Source organism: Oncorhynchus mykiss, chromosome 8 (genome assembly GCF_057628025.1).
Source record: "Oncorhynchus mykiss isolate SJ-2025 chromosome 8, ASM5762802v1, whole genome shotgun sequence".
Taxonomy (NCBI): Eukaryota; Metazoa; Chordata; class Actinopteri; order Salmoniformes; family Salmonidae; genus Oncorhynchus; species Oncorhynchus mykiss.
Window position 1 is genome coordinate 76,861,487 of NC_143029.1, and position 11,574 is coordinate 76,873,060.

The 11,574-nt window shown below is 41.4% G+C and overlaps 2 protein-coding genes across 3 annotated transcripts in view; one reads left to right on the top strand and one right to left on the bottom strand.

Moving 5' to 3' along the window:
• Positions 1–11,574, top strand: part of nedd8 (neural precursor cell expressed, developmentally down-regulated 8) — a 44,690-nt gene that overhangs the window by 19,841 nt on the left and 13,275 nt on the right. The gene's annotated exons all lie outside the window — the stretch shown is intronic.
• Positions 2,869–5,482, bottom strand: LOC118965554 (zona pellucida sperm-binding protein 3-like). The gene is made up of 11 exons (XM_036986250.2): positions 5,325–5,482; positions 4,981–5,165; positions 4,801–4,904; positions 4,430–4,521; positions 4,090–4,270; positions 3,816–3,921; positions 3,648–3,736; positions 3,475–3,566; positions 3,245–3,352; positions 3,085–3,126; positions 2,869–3,000 (listed from the first exon to the last, which is right to left on the bottom strand). Exons 1-10 carry the CDS (start codon positions 5,386–5,388, stop codon positions 3,110–3,112), a joined length of 1,038 nt encoding a protein of 345 aa, XP_036842145.1. The 5' UTR covers positions 5,389–5,482; the 3' UTR covers positions 2,869–3,000; positions 3,085–3,109.

An 11,574-nucleotide genomic window follows, 5' to 3' on the forward strand; every position in this document is an offset into this window, starting at 1 on the left:
AAAAGAACTGTTGCAAAAAATATCATTGCTACAAGTGTAGAAATGGCAGATATAAGAAACATTTTCTGAGGATTGACAACAAAAAAAAAATCCGTTTGAAATGGGGCAAATTTAATTTGGTTAAACTTTCTTGCATGATGGAAACTTTGTTTTTTTCTAATAAATGATGATTGCCAAATCATTTTGAAGGTAGAACATCATCCAGTGGGTCTAACTATAAAGTTCCACTGCATTTAATTATAAATGCCTACTGCATGCGAAATCATTTTTTCTACAATAAAAATGTTTATTTGCAGGACAAGGATTGTCCAGACTTTCAAGAATGCCTGATTTGCTTTGGCTTGCTTTTATGATTGACTGGGTGGATGCAAGCTTCACCATTCAATTATTTCAGATCTAGAGGAGTGCAATTATAATATGGCATGAGACAATTATTGCATTCTGTACATGCTGGCTTTCGAGGGCTACCTGAGACATGAAACAGATAGCCTGTATGCACTGCCACCTGTCTCAAATGTATTAATTCACATTTTTCCTAAATGGGTAATAAAAACTCTTCAACCACTTCATATTTATTTGACACTGGGTGTTAGCAATTTTTGTTGATGTGACGAGATAAGAAATGAAAACGCACCGTAGCAGGCAATTCAATTGTAATAGCTAGTGATCTCATGGAAGGAAGAAAGCAATACTGCATTTCCAGAGTATTTGAACAGGTACAGAAAGAGACTTAAGCTAGTTTGGAATTGGAACTTTCCCATTTCTTCGTGTACGGTTAGGCTAGGTTCAGAATAGGAATTAGGTTACGGGTCAGTTGACCTGGCGGAGAGGATGGGAATCCAAAACACATTGAATAAGGAAAGGCAGTTGGCAGGTAGACTGGTAGACTGGTTTTAACAGTTTTATGAAGCAGCACCCAGGATTATCCATCCGTATATCCCACAAGCAACCAGTCTGGCTCGAGCTGTAGGCTTCACACCCACCATGACCTCTACCCCTGCCACATCAACCTCCAACACAACTTCCACCTGTTGTGTCAGAGTCCAAATTCTTTAGGTAACATTAATAAATAAGATGTTTTATCAATTTTCATAAGTATGCTTATGTGGGGAAAGTTACTTGTGCCCCAGAGAGGGGAGAGATCAGGCTTGTCTTCTTATGGGAATGTGTCTGTAACTATTACATGTCCCCTCTGAGGTTGTCCTTATCTTGATTTAGTGTAAAGCCTAGGAGGCTCACTGTCTTTTCTGATCTTGCCCAGGAGGGGGTGTATTTGAGATGGGAGTATCTCAAATTGACAATTGACATATGCCATTGGATGAGGTAATGTTTTGGTCCTAAGTGGTACCAAGAAGTAGATAAGAACTTCGTTTAGGAGACCAAACTGAACGATAATTTATAGCTAATGCTGTCTGGCTATGGGATACTCTTCTCTCAAGTAAAGTCTTCCTTTGTAATGTTCCTAAGATCTGTTATTTGTCATGTGAGTTGAGAGGGGTGTGTCTTCACTATAAATGATACTAAGAATTGTTTTGTAAGCACTCAGAATTCATTTATAGACACTGAATTGATCTGAGAGTCACAGGGCTATGGTGAAGCTCATAAACAAATATGGACTTGATATAACTGACTTGCGTGTGGTTTGCTCTCATTTGGTAATACAGGACATTTCCACGACACACCCCACAGGTCTCCAGTGACCTTCCTCCAAATATTGGTAAGGGAAACGTCAGCACACATTTAACTAGGCAAGTCAGTAAAGAACAAATTCTTATTTAAAATGACCGCCTACCCCAGCCAAACCCTAACAATGCTGGGCCAATCATGCGCCGCCGTACGGGACTCCCAATCACGGCCGGTCGATTAAGGGTCTGTAGTTACGCCTCCAGTACTGAAATGCAGTGCCTTAGACCTCTGTGCCACTCGGGAGCCCATCATTATTGAACCAATAGTCGTGAGTTCCTGTTCAAGAGTACCAGGTCTACAAACAGCAGCCATAGTGGAGTCACCCCCCAGGCCAAGGAAAAGGCCAAGTCAGCTACAGTCGACATCGTCACCCCACAAGAGGTTCCTGGAGGACAACGCAAAGAAATCATTTTAAAAAGGGAGAAAGAAACCTGTGACGCTTGGTCTGTAATGAGTTCTGTTACCAGATACAGTGCAAGTACTGGGCTCATGAGCTATGATGAAATTTAACTGGGGTGGGATTCATTTGTGACCTGTCAGAGGGGAAATGCCAGTGTTATGAAATGTTTCATCAGTTATATGTCAATGAATGTGCCAAAACCAGTTTGCTCTTGAACTGCTGGGATTTTCAATCTTGCCTTATGCCAATGATAGTCTAGTTAACCTGTTAGAAAGGTAGACATTTTTGCCAGTGAGGTATGAAAGACTGAAACCAAGATATAATCTTTGGGGTATATTCCCCTGATGGGCACTCTCCTAACAAAAACACACATTTAAACTAAGGTCAACTACAGCCATTTTCCTGAATTGTTACCTAAGCATGGCCATCAGCCACCTACAATCCCTAAACTTGGCTTGTCAATTTCATCTTGGGGTGGGCTACTGCTGAAAAAGTATAGCCAACAATAAGCAGGTTCACTTATGACAAGCTTTCAAATAGCGTTACCATTGCATGAACACCTGCTGTGAATATCATTAGAAAACTGATTATGCCAAGAGAAGAAAGTGTTACAGTTCAAGAGTGATCAGGACACTGGGAAGTCCAGAACAATGAGCACTCATTGAGATCTGGATGGTCACCTCTTGGCTATTTTGTGTAGATACCAGCTCCGCACTACTGGATTTAAGGTACATCTCATCAGGATCATAGCATTTTGACAACCATTAGAAACAAACACCATTGTAAAGTACTCATTTTATTGAAACATGCTCAAGTCAAAGGACTTCATATCCATACTGGGGATAGTGGAAAGTGATGCACCCTTCAGGCCACCTACAAATAGATGGCTGTAGAGACAGAAAAGACAGCCATCCCTGTAACAGGTTGAAGAATTGTTAGTAACATGCATCTCATTGCCGTTGGGGGATTTTACAGTAAAATAACCAGCACACACACACCTGACAAGCAAAGTGTTCCAGACCATTACACCAACCAGTCAACTGAATACAGAACACAATGACAGATGAGTAGGTTACAGGTTCAAGTTCATTTGGCACCAAAGCTGATACAATTAAAAGCCAAGTGTAAACTATAGTCTTCAATGCCAAAATCACCAACCTTGTTCTACAGTAGGATATTTTACAAATTCACTGGGGATCCGGGTTTCAGAGTTTTCCACTATTGTGAGCGGTCCAAGAACAGAGTTTTGAACCAGGCCCTGGGGTTCTGAGAAAAATATATATATAAATTACTTCAAGCTGCAGTCCCATCAGAACTCAAGAGTGATCAGCTCAAATGAATATGGAACTACAGTTTAGTCAGGCTTGAAATGAAGTGCCTCAAAATACCTGAATCCACACCCCTCTTCAACCGAGGCTTGCAACTCGAGTCACAGCACTTGCAGAGGTCACTTTGAGACGGGTCGTCCAGCAGCTCCCATCTATGAATAAAAAAAAGTTGGCTGTTGCATTGGCACTAACATCATTATGGTCCAATGTTAAAGAATGTGACCAATACTTACTCTCCAGTCTCTTTAATGTAGTGGCAGGCCTTCTTTTCTATATCAAAAACCTCAGGGTCCCATGCAACAAGCTTACAATGAATATACACCTGGGGTGAAATAAGAGAACAGTCAAGAGCTACAGTATGAAAACAACCCAGTCATACCGAGAACTTGTGGTCCACTCACTTCCTCGCCTAAGGCAAACTTGAAGGACTGCAGGTAAAGCAGAATAGCAGACGAGTGGTACCTAGGCAGGAACCTGGAGTTCCCATTCTTCCCATCTGCAAGGCAACTGAAAATGCATTGTGCAATGAGCAGACAAACAGAACTTCCATCCAGCAAATAAGCTAACTTTAAAATGTATTCAATACTTTTCAACATTCGAGTAGGCTGTGTAGCGCTAGGCAGTCAAAAACCAAAACGTGCACCCTACATGGCCATAGCCAGGTCTGGTACATACCCCTTGTTGGTGATGATGGGGTACACCAGGCTTGCAGACTGCAGTTCTGGTGTTGTGGCTGCCACACACTCCTCCAAGAGCAGCAGCAAGGGCTGATGGTCCTTCTGATCCACTGCTGCCCAGATGGGGATGAAAGAGCCCAGGGGAAACAGGCTGCTCTTAGCCAGACCAGTAAGGTCTTCTACATGCAACAGAGAGGGGAAGGGGCGCAATGCTCATACGTACTGTACAGCCACAGGTTTCAACTAGCTTTGGGCAGTGTCCTCTGCTAGGAATTCCTTTACCAGGTAAGTTGACTGAACATATTCTTACAATAATTGATGTTGTATGAGTCACTCACCATTGAGGAGTGCCATGTGGAAAACCAATCCTCCATGACCCTCAGCACTACCATAGGCAGGGATAAGGAATGGGGGAATCCATCCCTCAGGTCTACATACAAGGGAGAATGTTTAGTTTAATAACGAAGGTGGCAAAGGCTTAGGAAGATTTGATTCCAACACCATAGCTAGAGTACACTACACCCAATAGAGCCCTAAAACGCTCAACTCAGTTCCACTGCATTTTTAAAAAACTCATTCCCCTCTAATTAGGGACTGATTTAGACCCGTGACACCAGGTGTGTGCAATTAATGATAAAGTAGAACCGAAAGACAGCAGGCGCCAGACCTCTTAGGGTAAGAGTTGAGTACCCCTGGCATAGATGGTTACCTTATGTAAACACACTTAATATGGTGACTAATGGCAGCAGGTTTGGGCTTTCGGTTAGGTCTGTAAGTCAGGCTGGTTGAATAGATGTGTTTTTTGCCAGTCACCTGGGGAATAGAAGGAGAAGCATTAGTCGTCGCAGGATCCAAAATGGCATACATTGGGTCAAGAGTTAGACATTACCCGTTTCTTGATGGCACAGCCATTGAGGTTGTAGTGGAATGTCGCCATCCCTTCTCCCGTGGGAAGAACAGAAAATGTGGACGGAACACAGTGTCCAAGGAAAAGACGGGCAGCATGTTCAACCAACTCTGGACTGACCTTCCATGTCACTTTAATGGAGTGTTTCTCACAATCCACATTAAAATCTAAAAATATAAATTTGATAATGTCATCATTCACATCTCAAGAGCCAACACCACAACTTGGCTAGTCTGTTAGGCGGTCAGCATGAGATAAGTAGCCTATTCAAGTTAACATGGTATCAGCGCTACATAATCATATTATGCGTTCATTATTAGACGTACCTTCATTGGCAGCGCTTGCTGCTACGACAGCCAAAACAATTGCACATTGCCAAAGGAGAGACATGACTGAATGATCTAGGAGTGCCTACAAACTAGAAATATTTATGGACCAATTGATCCTAATCATCTTAATTCTGAACACCTGTGCGAGGTCAAGGAGCGATAATTATAGACCTAAAAACTTACCAACATCGTCAGTTTTGGTATTTCCTGGTCTGAAAACATCCTTGAATTGTTATGGGTTTTAAAAGTAAAAATTGTAATAGTCACATATTTTCCCCATAAAGTAGTCTGCAAAGCGTCTCACAAAACACGATGGACAGACGGAATAGTGACTTACACAGGAAATAAAGTTGAATCAAAAAGATTGAACAATCTGGTTTGCTCAATTTGACAGTACCACACTAGGTGTGGATTAGGTATTTTTTACATCGATTTAAAGCGTATTTTATGCGACTGTCAAAATGCTGATCAAGGATAATGTAAGACCAGCCATTTAATTGGTGGCCAAGCCTGCTAGTTTACATACTGAATGATCATCTCATCACCGATCTAGCTATCTGCCGTAGCTAAATATATGAATAGATCTGAAAAGCGCTATATAGTGGACATTGCAGCAGGCCATTGGCATACCCGTATAGAATACAGAGTTGGCTAACGTTAACTATACTGAACCAAAATGTAAACGCCGCAAGCAACAATGAAAGATTTTTCTGAGTTACATTTCATATAAGGAAATCAGTCATTTGAAGTAAATTCATTAGGCCCCAATCTATGGATTTCACAGGACTGGGCAGGGGCGCAGCCATGGGTGGGACTGGGAGTGCAGGGGTGCAGCAATGGATGGGACTGGGAGTGCAAGTGCGCAGCCACAGGGGAGCCAGGCCAAGCCAATCAGAATGAGTTCTTCCCCACAAAAGGGCTTTATTACAGACAGAAATACTCCTCAGTTTCATCAGCTGTCAGGGTTGCTGGTTTCAGAGGATCCCTCAGGTGAAGAAGCCAGATGTGGACGTCCTGGGCTGGAGTGGTTACACGTGGTCTGCGGTTGTGAGGCCGGTTGGACGTACTGCCAAATTCTCTAAAACGACATTGGAGGCGGCTTATGGTAGAAAAATTAACAGTCAATTTTCTGGCAAAAGCTTTGGTGGACTTTCCTACAGTCAGCATGGCAATTGCATTTTGCATGCTATTTTGTATGCTATTGTATGTGTGAACGATGGTTAGCTCCTCGAATGATCCCAGTCCCTCCTATTGTGCATCTGTTGTAGAAAGAGGCGACGATTCTCAGAACATAGGTTCTCTACAAATGTTTATTTCCTTTTGGATGCAGGTATGTGGTTTTATCTATGTAAAATATGTTATGTATAATAAGGAGAGACTGTATTAATTTTTGTATTCAAAAATAATTTTGATGCACTGAGAGAAAGAGGCGACGATTCTCAGAACATATGTGCTCTACAAATGTTTTATTTCCTTTTGGATGCAGATGCAAGATGCAGAGAGTGAGTTCTGCTTAATTAAAACTACCTGATCTCCAAAGTCCACGTCTATAGCCTCAATCAACCACACACAACGCAGAGTTACAGCGGTGCAGTATAGCACCGGTTACATTAACAACCTCCAGCTGCAGGTGTAACCGGTACCTTTCTGCGTTGGGTTCTGGTAAGGTGTAGGTGGAAGATAAGGCTTTGGACACAATTCAGCCAGTTGTCTCTCTTTTAATGACTGCATGGAATGGATACAAATACAAGGCAAAAGTTACTGCTGCAGTCTGGACTCCATACATGTATATTTGCCTCTCCTCATCACGCTCTGAGCAAACTGAGGAGTAAGAGCATGGCTCCCGTTGATGACATCACAGCATTAACACAATTTAGAAATGAAATACAATACAATAATTCACTCTTGAAAGTATTGTAATACATCTTAAAATAACCTTAAAATAATACATTAAAATAAATATGAGGGATTTTTGGTGAAATACATCAAGTATATTTTACACCTGTTACACAGGCAATCAATCACTAATCATTAGTTTGAACTCATTCCAGTCTTGCAATTAATTATCAGATACTTATGCTGCGTTTGTAACCAAGTGGGAGATGTGAATTTACCAGTTGTGAAGTCGTAACTAGTTGGATGCATTCCCGTGCTCTGAACTCGTTGAGAAACGCTGATTGGCTAATGGCCAACAAGCTGCATAAACAATAAACTGAAAGTACAGCTATCGTGCTTGTAAACAAACTATAGTGTTCAAAAACCATATTAATAGATTGCCTTTTATAAATAATGTTTTGTTGTTGCATTTAACTGAAGAAAATGCAATTATCGAGGTAATTTTCATAGTAGATTTTATTTTATTTATGATTTATTTCACCTTTATTTAACCAGGTAGGCAAGTTGAGAACAAGTTCTCATTTACAATTGCGACCTGGCCAAGATAAAGCAAAGCAGTTCGACACATACAACGACACAGAGTTACACATGGAGTAAAACAAACATACAGTCAATAAATAATACAGTAGAAACAAGTCTATATACGATGTGAGCAAATGAGGTGAGATAAGGGAGGTAAAGGCAAAAAAGGCCATGGTGGCCTAGCAAGTAAAACACTGGAATGGTAGATTTGCAGTGGAAGAATGTGCAAAGTAGAAATAAAAATAATAAATTAATAAATAAAAATAAATAAATACAGTAGGGATATAGAGGTAGTTGTTTGGGCTAAATTATAGGTGGGCTATGTACAGGTGCAGTAATCTATGACCTGCTCTGACAGCTGGTGCTTAAAGCTAGTGAGGGAGATAAGTGTTTCCAGTTTCAGAGATTTTTGTAGTTCGTTCCAGTCATTGGCAGCAGAGAACTGGAAGGAGAGGCGGCCAAAGAAAGAATTGGTTTTGGGGGTGACCAGAGAGATATACCTGCTGGAGCGCGTGCTACAGGTGGGTGATGCTATAGTGACCAGCGAGCTGGTGACATCAGAGGTCAGCATGTGGGAGCTCAGGATGATAGACAAGTTTCCCACTAGTAATTACCAGTTGGATGGCCATTCAAGTGGAATTTTCCCAGTCATATATGGTGAATTACCACTTGGTTACTGAACACAGCATTAGGTTGCGATCCCTTGCTCAGACAGTACATGCATCCAGGCGTTGTAAGATCTGGCTGGCCTCAGCAAAGCCTGGTCAGAGGAACACACCCTTAATCTTGTGCCAATAAAACTGATTGTGGTTCCATGGCTGCGTTTACACAAGCATCCCATTTCTGATCTTTTGCCCCATATCTGATCTGATTGAGTCAAAAGACCAATGAGTGGGAAAATACCAGAATTGGGCAGCCTGTTAAAACACAGTCATATCTGTCTCATCAGATCAGTAGGCAGGTTTCCATTGACCCAGGCTTATTCGACAAAAGAACTGTTGCAAAAAATATCATTGCTACAAGTGTAGAAATGGCAGATATAAGAAACATTTTCTGAGGATTGACAAAAAAAATTATCAGTTTGAAATGGGGAAAATTTAATTTGGTTAAACTTTCTTGCATGATGGAAACTTTGTTTTTTTCTAATAAATGATGATTGCCAAATCATTTTGAAGGTAGAACATCATCCAGTGGGTCTAACTATAAAGTTCCACTGCATTTAATTATAAATGCCTACTGCATGCAAAATCATTTTTTCTACAATAAAAATGTTTATTTGCAGGACAAGGATTGTCCAGACTTTCAAGAATGCCTGATTTGCTTTGGCTTGCTTTTATGATTGACTGGGTGGATGCAAGCTTCACCATTCAATTATTTCAGATCTAGAGGAGTGCAATTATAATATGGCATGAGACAATTATTGCATTCTGTACATGCTGGCTTTCGAGGGCTACCTGAGACATGAAACAGATAGCCTGTATGCACTGCCACCTGTCTCAAATGTATTAATTCACATTTTTCCTAAATGGGTAATAAAAACTCTTCAACCACTTCATATTTATTTGACACTGGGTGTTAGCAATTTTTGTTGATGTGACGAGATAAGAAATGAAAACGCACCGTAGCAGGCAATTCAATTGTAATAGCTAGTGATCTCATGGAAGGAAGAAAGCAATACTGCATTTCCAGAGTATTTGAACAGGTACAGAAAGAGACTTAAGCTAGTTTGGAATTGGAACTTTCCCATTTCTTCGTGTACGGTTAGGCTAGGTTCAGAATAGGAATTAGGTTACGGGTCAGTTGACCTGGCGGAGAGGATGGGAATCCAAAACACATTGAATAAGGAAAGGCAGTTGGCAGGTAGACTGGTAGACTGGTTTTAACAGTTTTATGAAGCAGCACCCAGGATTATCCATCCGTATATCCCACAAGCAACCAGTCTGGCTCGAGCTGTAGGCTTCACACCCACCATGACCTCTACCCCTGCCACATCAACCTCCAACACAACTTCCACCTGTTGTGTCAGAGTCCAAATTCTTTAGGTAACATTAATAAATAAGATGTTTTATCAATTTTCATAAGTATGCTTATGTGGGGAAAGTTACTTGTGCCCCAGAGAGGGGAGAGATCAGGCTTGTCTTCTTATGGGAATGTGTCTAACTATTACATGTCCCCTCTGAGGTTGTCCTTATCTTGATTTAGTGTAAAGCCTAGGAGGCTCACTGTCTTTTCTGATCTTGCCCAGGAGGGGGTGTATTTGAGATGGGAGTATCTCAAATTGACAATTGACATATGCCATTGGATGAGGTAATGTTTTGGTCCTAAGTGGTACCAAGAAGTAGATAAGAACTTCGTTTAGGAGACCAAACTGAACGATAATTTATAGCTAATGCTGTCTGGCTATGGGATACTCCTCTCTCAAGTAAAGTCTTCCTTTGTAATGTTCCTAAGATCTGTTATTTGTCATGTGAGTTGAGAGGGGTGTGTCTTCACTATAAATGATACTAAGAATTGTTTTGTAAGCACTCAGAATTCATTTATAGACACTGAATTGATCTGAGAGTCACAGGGCTATGGTGAAGCTCATAAACAAATATGGACTTGATATAACTGACTTGCGTGTGGTTTGCTCTCATTTGGTAATACAGGACATTTCCACGACACACCCCACAGGTCTCCAGTGACCTTCCTCCAAATATTGGTAAGGGAAACGTCAGCACACATTTAACTAGGCAAGTCAGTAAAGAACAAATTCTTATTTAAAATGACCGCCTACCCCAGCCAAACCCTAACAATGCTGGGCCAATCATGCGCCGCCGTACGGGACTCCCAATCACGGCCGGTCGATTAAGGGTCTGTAGTTACGCCTCCAGTACTGAAATGCAGTGCCTTAGACCTCTGTGCCACTCGGGAGCCCATCATTATTGAACCAATAGTCGTGAGTTCCTGTTCAAGAGTACCAGGTCTACAAACAGCAGCCATAGTGGAGTCACCCCCCAGGCCAAGGAAAAGGCCAAGTCAGCTACAGTCGACATCGTCACCCCACAAGAGGTTCCTGGAGGACAACGCAAAGAAATCATTTTAAAAAGGGAGAAAGAAACCTGTGACGCTTGGTCTGTAATGAGTTCTGTTACCAGATACAGTGCAAGTACTGGGCTCATGAGCTATGATGAAATTTAACTGGGGTGGGATTCATTTGTGACCTGTCAGAGGGGAAATGCCAGTGTTATGAAATGTTTCATCAGTTATATGTCAATGAATGTGCCAAAACCAGTTTGCTCTTGAACTGCTGGGATTTTCAATCTTGCCTTATGCCAATGATAGTCTAGTTAACCTGTTAGAAAGGTAGACATTTTTGCCAGTGAGGTATGAAAGACTGAAACCAAGATATAATCTTTGGGGTATATTCCCCTGATGGGCACTCTCCTAACAAAAACACACATTTAAACTAAGGTCAACTACAGCCATTTTCCTGAATTGTTACCTAAGCATGGCCATCAGCCACCTACAATCCCTAAACTTGGCTTGTCAATTTCATCTTGGGGTGGGCTACTGCTGAAAAAGTATAGCCAACAATAAGCAGGTTCACTTATGACAAGCTTTCAAATAGCGTTACCATTGCATGAACACCTGCTGTGAATATCATTAGAAAACTGATTATGCCAAGAGAAGAAAGTGTTACAGTTCAAGAGTGATCAGGACACTGGGAAGTCCAGAACAATGAGCACTCATTGAGATCATCTGGATGGTCACCTCTTGGCTATTTTGTGTAGATACCAGCTCCGCACTACTGGATTTAAGGTACATCTCATCAGGATCATAGCATTTT

What these genes read in the sequence shown, in the direction of transcription:
- LOC118965554 (XM_036986250.2), bottom strand. Translation starts at nt 5,388, where the DNA reads ATGTCTCTCCTTTGGCAATGTGCAATTGTTTTGGCTGTCGTAGCAGCA. An exon ending in CCCATCATCACCAACAAGGG is followed by an intron (nt 3,922 to 4,089) that starts GTATGTACCAGA and finishes ATGCATTTTCAG; the next exon opens with TTGCCTTGCAGATGGGAAGA. An exon ending in TACATTAAAGAGACTGGAGA is followed by an intron (nt 3,567 to 3,647) that starts GTAAGTATTGGT and finishes TTTTATTCATAG; the next exon opens with ATGGGAGCTGCTGGACGACC.